This window comes from Lepeophtheirus salmonis, chromosome 1, assembly GCF_016086655.4.
Source record: "Lepeophtheirus salmonis chromosome 1, UVic_Lsal_1.4, whole genome shotgun sequence".
NCBI classification, from domain to species: Eukaryota; Metazoa; Arthropoda; class Copepoda; order Siphonostomatoida; family Caligidae; genus Lepeophtheirus; species Lepeophtheirus salmonis.
Window position 1 is genome coordinate 28779095 of NC_052131.2, and position 21100 is coordinate 28800194.

Below are 21100 nucleotides of genomic sequence, written 5' to 3' on the forward strand. Positions count from 1 at the left end.
ATTGGTATCGTAATAAAAAAATTAATTCTAATTTTTGCAAAAAAGCGACATAAATTGCCAAACATTAAATAGAATAGTGTATTTATTAGAAACTAATATTAAAAAATATAATAAAATAAAAATAAATGAATAAAAAAATTGGAATCCGATATGTTAAAAACACACAAGTTCAAATTCAAATAGTAATGAGAATGTGAAATTCCTTTGTGTAACTCCTTATCTTTTATGTTAATTAATTGTTAATAAATTAAATATGTCAAATATTAATCAATTAATTTGCTGTCGGACAAATGAAGATTTCTCGTAATTTTAGGTTTGAACATTTGAATATAGTACTTTTAAATTAAGTTATTTTTACTCGGCATTATTCGATTATTTATATGTAAGAATAAGAAATATCCTTCGTTCTAATGACGCTAGCCAACAAAATAACAGGTTTTTGGTGTTCAAAAATTGAAATAAGCAGAAGTAAAGAAACTCTAAGAAAAGTTACGACAAGTTTTTTCAATAGAAAAACATCAGTTTCTTGAATTATGATAAGTTTAAAGTTGTCTACTCCACTATATTCATCTACTAACTGGCGTCATTAGACCCATTATTTTTTTGATCATTTGATGTTGAAGATGGAGATAAATTTTACAAAATTATGTCCTATTTTCTTGATATATGTATTTATTTTTAGAGTTATTTGTCTGCAGCAATTTCATCTCACATTCTCATCTTACAGAAAACTTGTAGGATATTATTTTAAAATATGAATTTTACTTACGTAAATTTGTCCCTTTTTAAATCGAACTTGTAAATTCTTTAAAAATCCATTTTCATTAAGATCATTTGGATCCAAATCTACAAAATCTAAAACACCAACTTTTGGGGGTAGAGGATTAGACCAATTGGCTTCATCTGAAAATAAGTTAACAATACATAACAGCAAGTCAAATAGATAGTTGGCATGAATGTGAAACATAATAAATTAAAATAACTAAGTTTCATTGATTTAATCTACTACTCATCAAGCAGAAATTAAAGTTTTAACCGATTTATCTCCATTATCAAATTTTAGAATTGTCATGAAGCCACGGGCACACTCGGATTTTTATTTCGTAAATTAAATGAAACTTTTTATGAAAATAACTATGAATTAATTTTATGGTAAAAAATAAAAATCTTTTTTTTTAATATGTGGTGCGTCAATATAAAAAAATTTTGAACAAAAATAAAGGAGAAAATGCCAATTTTTTTTTTTACCATTTAAAAATAGTGATTTCTAATTTTTACAATGAAGTGTATCGGAAAAAATCATTTTGAGAGTCTGAATTTCTCTCTTTTTAAGTATTAAAATTTAATATTAGATTTATAGGATGACATATAAGCCATAAGACTAATATTTTTAATTTTTGAGTTGCAAAAAATTGACCCACACTATTAAGATGACGTTTAATACTAGACCTCCCCCGAACATGCCAAATTCAGGACTGTTACAAGGAATTTCCTTGGGGGAAGGAGGGTTGGGGGTACTTTTTGACAAATCTTTAAGAATTTTGACATAATAAATTTGACAAACTTTTGAAAAAACAAATTATGACAAAAAAATCAAATTTTAACAGTATCTATAAATTCATTTTTTTGACAAAAAGTTGTCTTTTCGACAAGTTTTACGACAAGACTTTAGTCAATGCAACATTTTTCTGACCCCTCAAACCTTCCCCCGTAGTCACAAGCCTGTACAAGTTCCCTTCCTTGAGAAGAATTCCTCATTCCCAGTTATAAACTACTGACATTCACCACAAATATATGAAATTTTATCTTAATACCATACGCATAAATGTTCAAAAAGAAATAGCACCCACCAGACATGGAGCTAAGTCTCAAGTAATGACCTTGGAGTGACAGGTATCTCTTAAGTTATAGCCTCCAAATCACAATTATTGTTTCAGAAACATTTTTTTAAAGATATATATGTTTTCTTCAATTAACATCTCCAGTCTGTAGTCCAAGTCAAGAAAATCAAGTTTTATTCAAAGGATGTCACAAGTCATAAAAGGCGATTGAGCTCAATTCAGTATGGCTTAAGTCTACATGTATGGTATTCACTCTGTATATAAACTATGATTCACCTAATATAACGGAAAGTTGATTCAATTTGTTAAAGAATGGCCGTTTGTGAATATTCGGCAATTGATCAACACTTGGTGATTTATTTAATACCTAACTTGTTTTATAATCAAAAACTGTTATTTGAATTAAAAATTAAAATTACTTTACTCTCAATCGACCACATATATCAATAAAATGTCATATATTTTAGAACTATAAATCGCGTACTTTAACCAAATAATGAATTTCCTTTCGGGTTATTTTTAAATTGGTAATATTCGTATTAAATAAGATAAATAATATATGTTATACAAATTAAGTTTCTGCTATATTTTTGCAAAAGACTATCACTAAAAATAAGTAATGAATCACGAAAAACGATATAAGAACAAGTATACGTATTAGAAAGTAAAATCATCGAACTCAGATTTTGATTCAATTTCCTTCTTCATTTCATAACTATTCTTCTAATATAAGAAAAATAGAAAACATAGCCTTTAGTTGGTCAAAAGAAGGAAGGAAAAAAAAGAGCGCACGTTCCATGTTTAGCCAACTATTTGTAAAGAGTAACATACATAAGGTCAATAAGGGAACTTTTACATCAGGGCCGTTGCTACAATTTTTCTTTGGTGGTAAAAGGGTGATTTTTTTTTTCCAACTCAGATATTCCATGGAGTGAGTGCCTTTTTCTACTTCATGCATTGCATAAATGCAACACTTTTCCATAGAGGTTTATTTGAAGAAAAAGAAAAAAATCCATATATTTATCGCTAATCATTAGTAAACTAAAAAACATCAATGTCCGCAAAATGGCGTAGATGTACTAATTTTTTGTAATAAACAAATAAGAAGCAAACTTATAGCAAACAATAACAAACGAAATATGACGCCACTATGTTCAAGTATTCATTAGTAATAAGTAAACGGTGTTCATGCCCCATTATGAGCATTGCTCCAAAAATCCGTATTTCTTTTCAAAAATGGATACATTCCTACTCTGCACATACTTGTTAAGATTTTAAGTTTAAAATACCACTTTGACATGACTAACATTCATTAAGAATGACTTAATAAGTCAACTTGTTAAAATAAAAAGAGATGTAGATTGCTAAAAAGTCACTTATTGTCCATAATAGGAAATATTATGTAATATAATATATTTCTATCTAGAAATATGAATTTTCTGTATGAAGCTAATATTGTACTTTACATACTTTCGCAATATTTTTATTATGTAAGTGAAGTTATTATTTCAAATTAAAATAACTGAATGAATGTATTATTATTATTTTTTTAAGAAGTATTCAAATTATCTTCATTTTTTTTTCAATGTTTTTAGTATATTAAGACAATAAACCTGAATAACTTTTATATGGAAGCCAGATACCTTTATCAAAAGCATAAAGCATCAGCTATCAAATGACATCATTTTTAACTATGTGAGATTATTATCAATGGCTTTTAAATAAGAAAACCAAGGGAGAAAATTTCAATGTGTCACCCAAATATGAATAATCTCTATAGAATGATTAACTATCTACCAGAGGTGGAAAAATGTTCTTATACTACAATTCTAAGTTGGATATAAAGTATTTGAATATTTTCATTGAGTCTTTAGTAAAAATTATATTGAAAAAATGGAATCAACTGTGAGAAAAAAAAATATAATGGGAAATACATTCCTAGTATTTACAGTTCCAATGTACTGAGTACTGTGAAGAGTACTTTGTATAAACCTCTTATTGTTAGAAAAAGTGACGGTATTGTGGGAAAACTTATTACATAATGGAGTCAAATACAATACATTCTTCTAATCAAGTCTTAGCTTACTAACTTAAAACGAGACTTTTAGTTTTTTAGTCTGTGTCAAATATCAAGTACTTGATTTTGAAAGTCCTCAGTTCCCCACCTCTGCAAACTATTAACAGAATTTAAAACTTTCTTCCTTTTCTTTTTCGAGGAAAGGTTAAGAGATACGAAAAAGTATCATATTTAACATATTTAGTTAATATGTAATTCGATGGGGCTTGATATAACAGTACATTAGTTACTATTTTCAAAAGAAGTTGTAACAAAAACCTCAACTAAGGTGAATACTTTAATTTCGAATGCTATTTTTAAAGGTCAATTATTTACCTTTAAATCCACAAAGTATGCGGGCCAGTCATATTATACTTAAGCAAATTGAATTTAATTCTTAATTTGTGTATAAATTAATATTGGAAATAATCGATTTTAGAGTTAAATATCTGAACTTAAACATTGTTTACATACTGTTCAAAGTTAAAGTATTCAGTTTTATTGCATTTTCAACTTTTTTTTTTCAACAAAAAAGAGTAGGTTAAAGGCCCAAAATTAATTGGTAGTTAGCCAATTCATCAATCTTACTATGGCATTAGTTAAGCAATAATTGTTAGGAATTGTTTACAACTTAACAAGAGGTAATTCGGATTCAACCAAAACAATGATAAGCGATAAAAAGTAAAAAAATTGACAGCTTACAACATAATGAGAAAAAACCAAAATGAAAAACCAAGAAAGGAATAATTCCTAATATATATATTTTTACTTCACAAATAAAAAGGCTCCATTACTATTTTATTTACTTACTTGATAAATAATGAGCTTAATAATCCAATTTCTGGGATTTTTAGCATTAGTCTTCGGCCTTTATTTGATATTTAAGTCTTTCGTATATGATTTTTTAAATACACATAATTAATTGGATCTTTTTCGTTATTGATAAATGTTATAATCATTTAATACAATTTGCAGTGTCTCCAAATGATTTATCTGAATAACTTGTTTATAGAAAGGAAGATATCTAATCTAAGAATACAAATACAAAGAAACTTTCTGAAAAAATCATCTCAACTTGTTTTGTGTTATTGGTTCACATATGTATGCTCCATATTTCCACATTACTTACATTGTACTGAGTTGAAACAAAAATAATCATGAACAATACTCAGGAAAGGGAGAAATGCTCCATTTATTTTAATACATCATATATACAACCCAATATTTAATAGACATATTTCTGTCAATTATAGATTTATTATTCAAATTTCTGGGATAAAATGATATATTCAAGAATGTTAACTATACTTCAGATACTTCATTTAATTTATGAGACTAAATTTGACTCCGATATGACTTTCAAAATTGTAAATCTATCAATATATAATTTCATTATTGTGACGATGAATTTTAATACTTTAACTGCAATTTAAGCGCTTCCAAAGGTTGAATAAAAATAATTTGTTCATAGAAATTGACGATAAGCATTTGTCAAAGAATACAAATGTAATCAAGACTCAATTTTGAGATAACTCATTCTAGCTTGCTTTTGTGTTGAAGGGTTACATATCTAATAATAGCTATATACTGACATAAATTCTGCGATATAAAAAGCAACCTTGAAATGAATATATCTCTTTGATGTAAGATGTAACACATGCATACACAAATAAAAAAAATATATTACATACATTCCTGTCTTTCTTAAATTTTTAGATAGTAAATGAGGGAGATAATGAATACTTTAAGAAAAGTTATAAATATAAGAAAATAAACATTTTTGAGGTAAAAAAAAGGGGAAGAATTGTTTAGGAGTTAAATGTCTTAAAATGATGAAAAATGTAGAAATAACGCAACCACAAATAAGTTAGATTCATAATAGAGTAAAAAGCACAGGGTAAAAAAGTATAGGACAATTCATCTCACTCCCTCTTTTTTAAAGGATTAGAGATATGTGATTCATCGAATACTGTTTCTCAAAATTGGTTTTGGATTACATTTGTATTCTTCAACAAAGTATTGTCAACTTCCATCAACAAATTATTCTAATTAATCCTTTAGAGACACTCTCAATTGTACTCAATGTAGCCAAAATTTATCGTCACTATAAAAAAATGAAAAGTTCATAGCTTTCTAATTTAAAAGAGATCATATCGGAGCCAAATTAACTCTCAAAAATCAAATAAAGGTTAAAAATATAGTTAAGGTTCATGGGTTATCACTGCATCCTAGAATTTTTAATATTAGACCTATAATTGACCAAAATATGTCTTTGAAACAGGTTTTTTTTTTTTTTGAAAAGCTGTATTTAGCTTTATGATTTAGGATATGATATGAAAAATAAATTTCCTTTTCCTGATTTTTGTTCTAGAGGGTTTTTGTATTAATTCAATTACCCAGGTATGTATGCAAAAAAAGCATTTAATTATTATTTAAATACGAGATAAAATTATAGATTTTAAAATATTGTCCCATGAATAACAAAAATGTTAAAACTGTGAAACCAATGAACCTCAAATTAAAAAATGTTTAATAAAAATGTATAAATTAATAAGAAATTATTTATTTTTCTTAACACTTATATAAATAGAATGAAGATCTTAAACACTATACGCAGTAAGTAATACTTTGTAATACAAAGTAAGTAAGCATACTTTGTTTTTCATTTTTTCCATGAAAAATAATCATTTTTGGGGAAAGCTGTAAAAAAACATTTGACAGATTGTTTATTTATCTAAAATAGCTATTTATTATTAAACGATCTGTTTCGACTTATATTGACTATTTCTAGATAAGAACAGTTTAAAAAGAATATAAAACATTTGTTGTTTTATATAAACTTCAAGAACAACTTCTAAACAAGTGGCTCTTAACCTTTTTACCTCAATTACCCTGTGTCAGAAACTAAATAAAAACATTTTCTAACAGATTTTTGTTCAGAAATTTAATGGCCCATTTGCTATTCAATCAATTAATATCAAATAAGTATATATTTTTAGATAAAATTTTTTTTCACTTTTTTCATTATTATTTCTATTTTTTTTTAAATAAAAGTATTAGTATCTTTTTTTTATATATTAATGGTGCTTTGCTTGTGACATTTTCCCCCTCAGAACATCCCACTTGGATGATCCCCCCACAAAAAAAACCTTTTCTGCTTTGGTTAATAAAAAAAATATCTTAAGCAAAGTTTCAGGCCTCTCATGCCAATTTAGTTTGGAGAAAATGGTATTTTAGGTTCAAAATTGGTGATATCGAGGATTTTTACCGTTTAAAATATGAGTAAAAAGTTGTAAATGTTATATTCTTGAGTATTCGGTTTATCGGTAAAAAATATTATCCACCTTGTTCATGATAATCTAAGGGCCTAAGATATGCTCAATTATGTTCAGTTTCACTATTTTATCAAATATAACATATCCAAAAATTAACCTTGATTGAAGTGATAGTCGCTGAACAAAAAAGAGGAACGATATAAAAGGAAAACAGTAAATTCTAAAGCACATCTTAGGCTCCAGAAATTATTATTATTATTAAGGTTTACAATATTTTTGACTGATAAACCATATACTAAAAAATGTAACAGTTATAATTTTCTACTCATAGCATCATAAAAGGTGGTGTAACATAACTTCCTTTTTCCAAAAAAAGTTTTAAAATCAGAAAAGTTTTATTTTTGTTTCATAATAATAATACACATTATAAGTTTTGGAATATAAGTGACGTCCCACTTTGCCCATACACTGAATCAACCGAACTTTAGTATGTATTTAATACCTGTTTTTGTATTTTATACAAAAAGGTGCAAATAATATCTTTTATTTTATAGTCGTTGATAATTAATTCATTTTAGTCAATTCTGCAGAACTCTTAAATGTTGATATTTTCTAAATAAATTCGGTTCCAATTACTTGATTAGGATAAATCGCACCAATTCAGAAGTCTTTCATTACACCGGGTTTGATAATTTCAATTTCAGCTCTTTAATACCATTAACCATGAAGTTATTTGCGTTTAAATAATTTAACAAATAACGATTTATAGAAATAAATATAAAAAAATGTTAGTTGGATATTAGAAATTAAAGCAATTAACTGATTTTCATAAATCGTACCAATAAAAACTCAAGAAATAAATTGCAATGAGTTTAATTTTATAAAAATTTCTACCAAATAATTGTTTGCCAATATTTATTTTCGACAGCAAACACCTGTTCCTCACTAATCCGAGGCATGATAATGATTGACTGTATTTCAAAGAAAACTTTAGAATTTCGCTTCTAGAATTTAACCACGCCAAGCCCGCAACTACTTCCAAATCTGATTTATCATGCATTATAAAAATAAATGAGGTTATGTTGCCGCATCCTGTATTTGAAAAAACACAAAATCCATAAAAATGACCAATTTTGAATCTTTATTAATTAAACAAAGTATATCTTATTTATTAATTAATTGATAATGATCATGTTGGACTGTTTTGGTTAAGAAAAAAATAAAACCAATTTTGAATCAAAAATACTATTATTATACTACTAATGGTTTGCAGCCTCAAAACTTAGCCAAACTCTGTTTTTTGATAGATCCCATTAGAAAACGTCTTTGTGGAGGGAGATAAAAATATTAACCATAAAATGGTACTTTCTAATGCACGTTTCACAGTAAGAGGTTATAATGTATATTACATATACTATTTAAAAAAAATGATTTCTCGGGAAAATGATGTAATTTTCTTTGTTATATCATTTTTTTCTTATCTTGTGAATATCATATAATAATAATATATTCTATTCCATCATCACTCTTATTTGTATACTTGATTATTATATACATAATATTATATGTACCCACCTACCTATATGAATGTATACTTCATTAAAGGAAGTAACGAAAGAGAGAAAGAGGAGGAAAGTGTGAAAAGGATTACGAAGAAAGAGGTGGAGAGGTCTCAATAAAAACTGTTTTTGAAGTTTATATCTTCGTAGGTAGGGAGACGAAGGTAGTTATAAGTTTATAACATATACTCGTACACTATATTTAGATAGTGCTTCTTTGAAAAGCACTTTTTCATATAATCCAAATATAAAATATTTGTTCCATATATAGACACGTCAAAGAACTCGTTCCAGGTATCATCTATGCATACAATTATTATTTAAGTCAGTATTTATATCATACAATACTATGTGGTTAGTCAACACAAAAACAATATTGAACAATAATCGAGAAAAGGAGAAAATGGTCTATCTATATTTTAACATCATCATTAGTGTTGTATTGGACCTTAATTATTCGGTACAGTCTAATCTTAGGACAGGTAATATCAGTCCTTGAACCGTCGATCTGTAGGATTGTCAGTACTCGAACTGATTAAATAAAAGAATAAAGAAAGACGAGTGACATCAGGACCAAATTTTATAAGTTTTTAGGACTGATCCAGGAGTACGTTATTTATGTGGAGCGAGAGATAAGGAGATTTTATTCTTTTAACTTGTATTTTGGGCTAAAAAATTTAAAGTGTAAATAGTTATAAAAGAAGAACGCTACTATAAATTTGGGCAAATTGCAACTTGTTTTCATCCCTTGAGCTTATAAAAAGATTATTTTGTGGAGCTAACGAAGAAAGTGCCAAGTAGGTGCTCAGTTCCTGGATGTCGGTCTGGGTATCGTCTTAAAAAAGGAAGATCCAAAGTCCTGGATGAAACGGAGGGCAAAATTACGTTCCATCAATATCTGAAAGATCTCAATAGAGTCCCTGTGCGAAAAGGATAACTCTAAGAGATTAGAAAAATTTATCCCAATCATTTAATAGAATTAAAATTTGGTCCTTAAATGTTATTAAATCAAAATTTCCGAATAACGAAGCAAAAAGGTTCAAAGTTGACAATTTGAAAATTAAAATATGGCATTATTCCTTGTTGGTGGGAAATACCTAGACAAACTCTTTACATGCAACTTCAAATGCAACTCAACTCCATAATATTAAAACAATATTATGATCTTGTTCTACAAACTGTAAATAAAGCTGGATTCCGAGTAATTGGTACACTTGTCGACAACTACAGTGCAAACTGTAAATTTATATTCGAAGAATTAATTTCCGGTTCGCCATTGAGCTATTACATTCACTTTTCAGAAGGAGAATCTTGGAAAAAAATTCCTTTTTTTGATTCAAACCATAATTTTAAGAACTTATACAATAATTTCGTCAATAGAAGAATTTTGGAATGTCCTAAATTCCGTGGTATTGAAAATTGAATATGCAAAGTTTGAACATCTTGAGTCTCTATACAACATTGAAGTCAGAAAGTCAATTAAATATGTTCACACATTGACTGATAAAGTGCTCCGTCCATGTGCAATAAAAAAACTAATGTCAAGTTAGCTGATTCTCTGTTTCATCATAGTGCTATTGATACCCTGGAGATATAGGTACTCTAAAATCCATCCCCATTTTCTTGAAACAATCCCTTTCCTAAGGCTGATTTGTAATTATTGGAACATATTGAATGTGAGATCACCGGTCACTGCCTGTAGTAAAAGGGATAACCTTCAAAATCCCATACAATGTCTGGACGATGAACAAATCCAATTTTTGAAGATTGGATAAAGAGGTGGGAGTTAAGTAAAAACCAAGACTTTCGAGGGAAACTTTCATTGGTGTGAAACACTCAACTTTCGCTTTTATAGAGCTTACTCAGAAACTTCTTTAAACCTATGGAAATTCATTATTTTTTATGTGTGGGTATGTAGCTCGAAACCTCATGAAATCTGTGTCATGCAACTTTTATCAATCCAAATTTTGTTCACTTAAAGAATTTCCTAATATTAATTTTGAAGAAGGATTTATGGATGATAAGTCTCAAACAGTCAAAGATTCTTTCATAAATATGGTAAATTGAGGAAGCCTTGTTTATCGTTTCCTGGAATCTATATGAAGCAATTGCACAAAATACAGACGCTAGAGCAATATTTTTAAACTGTGCTAATTAAAAAGATATATTTGTATGTATGATAGAAATTAATTATCATAAAAACTGTGAGTTTTTCGATAATATTAAATTTATGTTTAATATTTGCGGTAATAACTTAAACTGTTATATTTCCAAAATTTATAGCACTATGTTTAATATTTATATGAAAAACTTTAAAAATGAATAGAATAGTGAAATTAATAAAACTAAGAAAAGAAAACCATATGCCTCAAAAAAGAATAGTTCAACACAAAAAATAACAAAATTCAATTAAAATTATAATTATTATTATAGGATTATTTAAATGATTTGGAGAAAAATGTTCAATAAGGTATACTATGACTTACTATTATTTTTTGAATTATTTTATGTAAATAATACAACTTTACAGCATGATCAACAATTCCCTCAATTTCTTAATACATGGTTTGGACCTCCTTTTCGTATTGATGATATTCATCATACTAAAGACTCTCTCACCATCACAATTGACAATTGGAGTATTTTTGTATACGAGGTTTTCACTTGTTGAGAGTTCCTTTAGTTTTGTGTAGAGAGGATTCTTTTGAAGCACTTCTTTTAACCTGGTCTTGAATGGCTCTTCCTTCAAATCTTGAGTCAGATTTTCTACTATGGTTAGGCTGGTAAGAACAGGCAATCTTTCCTTAAGCGCAGTTATTGCCAAAGGTATTTGATGAAAATTTTCCTGTATAAATATGACTTCTTCTCTTACGGAATCATTATTAATTACTCCTTGTGCTCTTCTGGTTGCTGTCAAATCTTCATCAAGGCTGTTTAAATATTCTCTGAAGACGTCAAAGTAATGGAAGTAGTATTCCATTGATTTTAACCAAGTTCCCTATCTTGTTGTAATTGGTGATGGAGCGAGGGGGAATTTCGTACGAAGCAGTAAATACTCTCTTTCTTCTTCCAGAATTCAAAAACATCTTCTTCACATTGTAGATAAGTTCGTTCGTTAGAGGAAACTTTTGTTGAACCATATCTGCAACTCTATGTAATCCATGAGCAATACATGTAATGTGAATCAATTCTGAGAATTTTTTTCGAAGATCTTCTCCTGCTTTGAGACAATTCGAGACGGCATCAGTGATGAAAGCTTGAAGTATACACGGGAAAAAATCTTCTCTCAATAACTTATAAACTGAGCATATGACGATGTTCTTTACATTTTTTTGCGTTTGCAATCTCAATATCAATCAAGTCAATTAGGTAAGGTCTCCCATAGAAATGTCCGTCCAAAGGGCCAATCAAAGATGCCGTCATTGACCTCCCTCGATGATCTCTTGCCTCATCTAGTGCAACGAAAATATTGTTTTCTTCCACCTCTTCTTTTATTCTATTCAAAACTCCTCGACATATTTCCCCAACCTATTTGTTAACGACCCATAGACCTGGAGAAGTTTTTCCAGTATATTTTTCAATATACTTGGAGAAATTGGGATGATTCAGAACATTAAAAGAGATGTTACACGACACAAATAACTTTGTTACGTGCAAATTGAATGATGAACCGTTTAATTATCCTTCGTTTCCTTGAATCTTGTGTTTCTGGAAGACTTTTAAGTTGTTGATGTGATGGGAAGTATTGGAGTGGCGGATTACTTGCTATAAAGAACGAGAGGTGTACGACAAACCTGCAAAAACGGTAAGATATACTTTTATTTTCCGAATCATAATTCCACACATCAGTACCTCCGTTGTTAGAAACCCATGAAAAAAGGCACGTTTTCTTTGGCATGATGATAATGCACGTGAGAGAGCAGTAAAGGAAAGTTGCTTTGGTAATGATTAGTACAATACTGAGGAAAAGTTGTTTAGAAGATGCTAGGGTACCAACGTGTTTCATTCCTTTTTTTATATAATCTCTTTCACCCAATCAAATTCGTTCTTTTTCAACGATTCCAACAACCCTACTAAGGACCAACATAACACTAATAGTCATATATGAAGACAGTTCTATATCTCATATAAATATTTATGTCACTGGAATTAAGTGTAGAGATACTCAAAAATGATGCAAATCCAAAAATGGAGCACTTAAAGTAACGTCATCATTCTAAAAGTTGTTCATCTACATCAATGGTAGCCAACCTTTTAGACATTGAGTGCCAACTTCAAAATTTATAATCAACGAGTGTGCCACTATCAACAAATGGTAAAAAACAACAACAAATAAACTAAGGGAATATGTTCTAATTTGGAACTTTATTTTGCATAGAAAATGTGACTTACAAATATAACGATTATAATTTTTTTTTATTACTACTTATATCTTAACGATACATGTCTAACATTATACTACAATTTTATTGTTATTATTGGAGGCCTAGGCATGTAACCATATCAAACAGCCACAACATTCTATTTCAATAAACAGCAACTTAACACTGTAAGCTGATGATATATACCACGATTAATCTTACTAACAGTCAGTGTGATCCCTCTCCTTTCTTTACTTGGCTGAGTTTTCTTATCTGGGGTTCATAGTTTGTCACTTTCAATTGTAAACATGCCTCGGAATTGGCAGTCCTCAAACGTCTGTATTTGACTATTTCAGTGGTGCTCACGTTCCGTTTTGAGGACCACTCCCTCAAGTATTGGAAGTAACAGGAAGTGGAAACGCCTTGATGGCATCGATACAGCTTACAAAGCGCTTGGGAACTTTTTGGCAGCTCAGCTATCTCACTGCCGAGTAGAGAGGGAGATCTGTGTATGCACTGTCCATTTCCTCTAGCAAGTATCTAAACTGGCTGTGTGTTAGTGCAGACCGTTTGACAAGGAAGTTTTCCTTTTCTTTAATCCTGTAAATAACGTATATAAACGTTTGCTTTTTCATGAATAAATATCAGTCTAGTCTTAACTTAAGACGACGTACATATGTCATATCCCATTTCGTCACAACAGGAGCGAGCGAGTACCATTGGAGTATCTTGCTGTCAGTCTGAAATTTCCCTTATGCTGGTCCAGCGTAGCGCGTGCTAGTGAAAATGCCTCTTCGTGCCAGCAATGGCACGCATGCCATAGGTTTGCATCCCTTGATCTACATTAATAGAACAAGATTTGTCTGACTTTTGGTCTGTAGAGGATTAATTTTTTAGTAAGCGCTTAATATCTTAGAACTGCATGACTATTTGATCTAAGAAATAACAATTTAGCAAAGAGTGTATGTAGCTAGAGCTCAGCACGTCATCTTAAAAAAGAAAAGAAAAGGGAGTACATATTTATATTAATAAACAAATTTTGTATGTATCTTTGTCTGCTCATCGACGCCTAATATCTCCGAATAATGCCCAATACTTCCACTAGTCTTGAATAAAGCATAAACCAGAGGTGGGAAAAAGTCCTTATAGTGCAAGTAAAAGTAGAGCCTCAAATTGTTGCTCACAAATCCAAGTTCAGGCTAAGTCTATGAAAAAAAAATGGAATCCAGTTCGAGTACACGATTGCCATTCGAGTTCATTTCAAGGCCATAACTATTTATGAAAATCGTGTTTATTTTGCGAATGTTAAAAAAAAGAAACCGAAGATTAACGTAGTTACTCTGACAAATTGAAGAATGTTTTGGAGGAGAGCAGCTTAGCTGTCATGACGTTTCATTATATCAGCTACAATCCGCTATATTAAGGAATAAGGTGGAGAAGGAAATAAACAAGGACAAAGGGCAAGAATTACTCTGATGCCGATCTCCATTTCAAATGAGTCCAACAAGGACTTACAATTATAACTCTGCAACAAATGCACATGGTTGCTCTCTGTTTTTTATGATCACAAACGAATGGTCAATCAAGCTAATAAGCACACCCTATTTACATTACTAGTTATAACTAAAGAGACTAAAAAGGAAAAGGAGACAAGATGGTTGAAATAAAAGTAAACAAAAACTATTTATATGAATTATGCTCAGGATTCACGTAACCTCGATAAAAAATATATAAGATATACTTATCCTTCGTAAATGATTATTGTTATGTACTTTTGTTTTAAAATAACTATGCTTTTAATTAATAGCAAGGTTAATAGAAATACAAGGTTATACCATAACGCGTGTACGAATGATGTTTGACTTCCCCCACGCTTTTTAATATTGATAGAAACTTCATTTGATTAATGGGGTTTGATTAAGTTTGTACATGGCCTCTTTCAAATCTATAGAATTGATTAATTTTTGATTATTTATAAGAACTTTAAGTGTAATTTGTAGGAATGCTTCTAAAGTATTAAACAGTTCAATTTATTGATATAAATGTAATCCAATCTCAATTTGGAGAAAAATCATTATTGCCTGTTTTTGTGTTGACAAGTAACAATTATGAAAGAATAAATTCTATTATGACTATTAGAGTATATTTTCTGTTCTTCCTTTTGGAAGCCATACTGACCTCATGTGTGTCATAATTGTATTATCTGAATTATATTAAATGTACATTTAATTAATGAATTTAATACAAGGTCAGAATCAACTATCACATATTGTTGACCTTTATAACAACTAAATTGTTGTATTTGCAATTCTTGCTTACATTTTCTATATAATATGTAAGGAAGAAAAGCGTAAGAGATTTATTTATACATATACTCGTATACATGTATACTCTTCTTTAAAAAATTAGAAAGCCATGCATTTTCATTTCTCTGTTTTTTTTTCTTTACAATTGACGATACAGTTTTTTTAATAAAAAAATGTCAAAAATTATGATAATTTTAAACTAGTACAAATTAAGAGAATTTTGTAATTTATCTCTTTCTCTTTTAGAATAGAAAAACATAAAATAATTTGATGGCTCTTACCTTCGGGAGTAGCATCTCTTGAACGCTTACACGAAGAGAGGGGGGTACTTTCAGCACGACTCCTAGCTCGGCTGGAGCATCCTGATGTGGACTCTGAGTCATATCTTTGAAGCCGATGCATTATATTAGGTCCTCTTCCTTCGACAGAGGATCTTGAGAGTGACTTATTAGATGAATTAATCATCATATTTGGATTCCTGGATCGATTGAAAAGTGGTACTTGTGGGAGCTTGACGATACTTGACGAGGGTTGAGGTGTCAATGATGAAGGGTCTGTTATGCTACTGGTGCCTCCTGACGCAACGGATCCTTGATATTCACTACCTGATGATTGCCAAGACTCTCTAACGGTCACATTTCTATCCCGAACTTGTTCACAGACACTAGGCACCACTGATGTCATTACGACGCGTGCATCATTTTCATGAAATGAAGCTGAGGATTCTGATAAATTATCTAGGGATTCCCGTGATGATGGATGTTTCAGGGACTGATTTCGACGATTAATGAGGGTAACAACAGAGGCGTTGGGGTTATCATTGGATGAGCTATTGTTATTATTTTTGTTGTTTTTACTAGCACCTTCAATGTTATTACTATGGACAGCACCACAACTACTGCTATTGTTGTTGATAGCGTTGTAGTTATTACTGTTATTGACCAAGGTTCGGTTTCGTTCTCTTTTCCCTTTACGACGCACAGTTCCAGTGTTAGATGATAGTCTATCTGATGAGTCCCAGATTGGAACTTCAACTCGATGAGGCGGTATCTTAGGCGGATTTAATTGGCCTTTCTCCTGCTCGTCGTCGTCATCATCATCTTCTTCCTCATTGGCCGATGATCCGGATATAAATGTCATTCGTTCATAATGTACTTGATCATCTAGTTCCTGCCTAGATATTTCAAAATCATCCTCTTCATCCTCAATATCTTCTTCATTACCAGGTGGAACTGGAGGAAGAGGCCATTCTTCCACAGGTGGTGGTGAGTTATACAAAGAAGTATCACTACTATTAGCTCTTGACTGTATTGCATTGACGGGTGGTGGAGGAGGAAGATTTCCGGCCGTGTCTTCATTATCTGAACTGTGAGTGGGTTGAACAGATGAATTCCTTGAAGGAAACGAAGAAGAGGATCTAGAGATAACTGTTTCTGAGGGATATTGTCGAAAAGGAGCTACAAAAGTAGCAAACATAAGAGGATCTTCTTCCACTACTTTGGAGGAAGGAGAACACGAAGAACAGGAGGAAGGGGGTCCACGAAGAACTCGTACCACTTTTCCGAAATCTACAACTACAGAGTTGTTTTCCACTCTTGGTTTATCTGACCAAGGCCCCGGAGGTTGATAAAGGGGAACACGAGAAGAGGAACAGCAGCCAACATTTTCTTCATTATCTTGCTCCTCTTTGTCGCTTGTTGATTTATTTTCTTGGAGTTGAATCGCCTTTATCGGTGGCCGAGTCCAATTTGAATCGGCATTATTATTTGCCATGTCTCTCCATGAGTCCTCTTCATTGACTCCGTCTTCTGATACTCCTCTGACTAACTTAGATTCATGTTTTTCTTCTCCTCCAACACTTTGTTTGTTAGTATTAGATTCACTTGAAATTTCCTTACAACTCTGAGCCACACACGATGTTAGCCCCGCTCCATCGGTTTCCTGACAACAATTGTCAGACAATATTTTCTTTCGCTGCTGCTCTAGTCTTTTCTTTCTTCGACCACCCATTTTTTCAAGCCTCAACAACCAACTTGGCCGTCATGTCTTCTAAATTTCTCTTTCTTCTTCTCTACACATCTTCTTCTTTAGCATAAGAAAAGAAAGAGAAATGACTTTTTCAGATAAAAGCAGAAGAAAAGAAGAATGAAAGGGAGAAAATATATAGATATATATGGAGAGCAATAGAGGAAGGGACTAAAAATACATGATACAACCGAAAGATACCCTATACTGTTTAATAGTATTAAATGATGTTCGTATAATCATAAAACAATAGTGACTTGAGTCTTTTTCGAACGAAAAAAGTAGGGAGAGAGGGTAAGAGAGTATGTACTACATACATAGATATTCATAGACATATTAAACCTATGTACTACATACATAGATATTCATAGACATATTAAACCTATGTACAATATACAATCTATGGCATAAGTAACATGTTGTTATAACCTCTCCCTCCCTTTCCTTCTGTCTGTTTCACCCTCTATATGTGTCTCCCTCTTCCCTTCTCCAATGCAAAACTGTATTTTAAAAAATAATTATTTCAAAAGGAAATTGATTATTTAGAGAGGATAAACTTCACTCTATTTGTACTATACAACATGGATGTACACTGTACAGGGATTTGTTATGTACACCATTTAAGAAAGCCCTTACGATAATATTATGTTATTTACTACTGGCGCGCCCATTTTTTTTTCTTTTCGTTTATGATGATGATGTATTAGTATTAGAAGTAGTAAATAGAAAATATATTAGACAAAAATAAATGGATTTATTGTATGATTAGAAGCCGAGTTGTAGAGCAAGCAAATTGATTTGACAATTAGAGGTACATATATTTAAAAAAGGAAGGACAGTCCCACATATCTCGTATGTTGTGGTGAAGGTGAAATACATTATTACATTAAGTTAAAAAGTCCAGTAAAATGAAAGCAAGTGCTGGCCTATTAATTTACTACTAAAATGTTATAATCTAGAGAGAGGGAACTGTACTCTTTTTTCTATTATGGCCACCTATGAACAACAATGTTCAATTTTCTTAATTTCTACGTACAACATAGATAATGATTGTTAATAAATTTGCCGAAATAGTTCACTGGGGATGTGGTATTAAGGAGAATTGAATATTGATGATTTTGTAGTAATTATATTCAATTTGTTAATCAGGGTATAAAAAATAAATTTCTAAAAGGTTTTCTTTTCTTTGGTAGATTAAAGAAGAAGAAGGAAGGAAGGGATCTGTCTTACGAGAGTATGCAAATCTTTACACCAATAAGAGTGACAGTCTAACATTAATGTAGTTCTGTGGACATGTAAAGGAAGCACTAAAGTTGTAATTTTTGTTGAGGTTTTTTTTTTTTTTTTGAAAGATAATGTTTTCCTTAATTCGTGAAGGTTGTATTATTTACTGACGTGTTGTTTTTTTATTCGGGTGATATTCATTAAATAATATGTAGTAGTAATCGTCTCGTAGTAAAAAAATACAGAAGGAGGGACTATGTAGAATGTGCTCAAGCTAAGGAGGATCGTCCTTCCGCCCAGACAGGTAAATGTCGCTTTCTTCTATCTTATTCACGATCACTCCTGCTTTCTACTCTTATTTATCCAAGAATTGTTCTTGCTGCTTATTATTGTCTGAAATACATACATAATCAATTCATAAATATTTTCGTCTTTTTCTTGTTTTGTTTTTTTTTTTTTTTTTTTTTTTTTTTAAGCCAAGAATATATTTTTGTTAATCTATGTTATATTTATGTACAGTGAAGACATTTTATGAGGTAAAGTGGAGGAAAATGAAAGTGATTAATGATGTAGAGTGTTTCCTACCCCCTTCTTTTGTATTTATCTGCTATAAAAAAATTCATAGCCAATGTATAAAGAGAGATAGGGTCTGTGTGAGATAGAATCAAATTATATAAAAGTTAAAGCTTCTATGAAATACCCCAAAGAAGGGGAATTGGGTTGGTAGATGATGATCAGATAATTGTAAGCTTGGTTGTATCCAAAAAACTTATAATTGGAGTTAACAACCTCTGTAATAACGAGAGAATGGAATTCAAAATCAGAGTACGTAATGTTTAGTTCGTTCTTGGGCAGAAATCTTCTTTTTTCTTTTTTTTTAAAGGTAAAGCAATTATCTCTAGTTTCGAAAGGAAAACCACCTTCAAGAATGTCACGAATGATCGATTTTACCTTCGTTAAAGACTCAAAAGTGTTACGGGAGTGGACTGGGCCGCAGTCGTCGGTTCTAAACATTAGCTATCCTCCTTTCGTTTCCCATTGCTAACTCTCGAACAGCTCGTATTTTAGTACCAATTTTTTCACGAAATACACCTCGTATCTTTAAAAACTCATATGTTGGAGCACTTATATCTCAATGTATTATTATATTTTGAAGACTCCAGGCTTGACTTGTGTTTGAAAGCTAAGACTAGAGTCCTTAAGAATCATTTTAATTGTTTTTATTGGATTCAAAGAAAGTAACTTTTATAGAGGACATACTCAATTTGACTCAAATTTAGTATAAAATATGAACGATGACTCATCACGACGAGTTTTTTTGTTCCTTCTAAATTTCGACTCTTTCAAATGAAAAGCAAAAGATTTAAAGGAAAACTCCTACTGGTAGATGAGTAAAGTTTTGCCATGCAATGGTACCTTCGGACAAACTAATGTGCTTTAATATGGTTTATAATTTAGACGTAACGTAGAATTAGTTACTTTAAATCAGAAAAAGACAACTGATGGAAACAGCAAAAGAAAAAAATACTCGAAGAAGACTGCAGATTTCACGTAAGCTCGAAATCTAAGACATTATTGGACATGAAATCCTTTTTTTAACAAACATTTTCATAATAATCTCAATTTTTTTAGTGGATATATAGTAGTATGCTTTTCAATCCACATTTTATGGGTAAAAGCCCCTCATTTGAATCAAAATGAGTAGCACAATATTAACAATCAATAAATATTATCCTATGTAACCATTGACATTCGGCTGCCAGTCATTACTTTTGATCCTTTTATAAGTAATTGATACTGGACTGGAGAAAAACTTTAAGCCTCAAATTTATGGACTCTGGAGATAAAGACTGATTGTTTTCAATAAAATATTACAGCAAATAGAACTGGAATTATGATCAAAGGTTAAAAACTTTGGACATTACTTGAACTAGTATCACTGGGACTTTTCCCCCATTAATAAGTCGAGAAATAAAAAAATGATTAGTATTTAGAGAAATTTATTCCATATACTTATATATAAATTAATTTTAATAGTCAAAAATAGTTAAACAGTTCAAGGCATCACAATGATAACGATCTATTATTCAGATATGTAAATTTGAAAACAATAAAATAGTACATACTCTTTTTCATTTTTGAGTCTTACAATTAGAAACATACACGTACTTGTAAGTTGTAGGTACCTAGACATATCATAAATATCTATATTTTAGGTACTTAAAAAAGAAATACCATTAATATTTTCTTTTAATTGCTTCAATGAGTAAATAAGGATAGCTAAACAAATTCTATATATGTATTCACATTTAAACATGTTATTTTATTGTATATTAAAAACTAAAATGAGCATTTCGGTATAGCACAAAATATTTTTACCTAAAAATTACAATTCATTTGAGTTATGTGTTTAAAGTTGTTTAAAAGTTAGGCTTGATTTTGGGTTTTTAATA

The 21100-nt window shown here is 30.5% G+C and overlaps 1 protein-coding gene across 1 annotated transcript in view; it reads right to left on the reverse strand.

Annotated features, from left to right (window-relative positions):
• LOC121117945 (unconventional myosin-Ia-like) overlaps positions 1 to 18853 on the reverse strand; it is a 30767-nt gene extending 11914 nt beyond the window's left edge. Inside the window, 3 exon segments of the mRNA XM_071890575.1 lie at positions 770 to 903; positions 15680 to 17480; positions 18654 to 18853. Coding sequence (XP_071746676.1) covers positions 770 to 903; positions 15680 to 17408 — 1863 coding nt within the window. The 5' untranslated portion in view covers positions 17409 to 17480; positions 18654 to 18853.
• Between the last annotated feature and the right edge of the window lie 2247 nt (positions 18854 to 21100).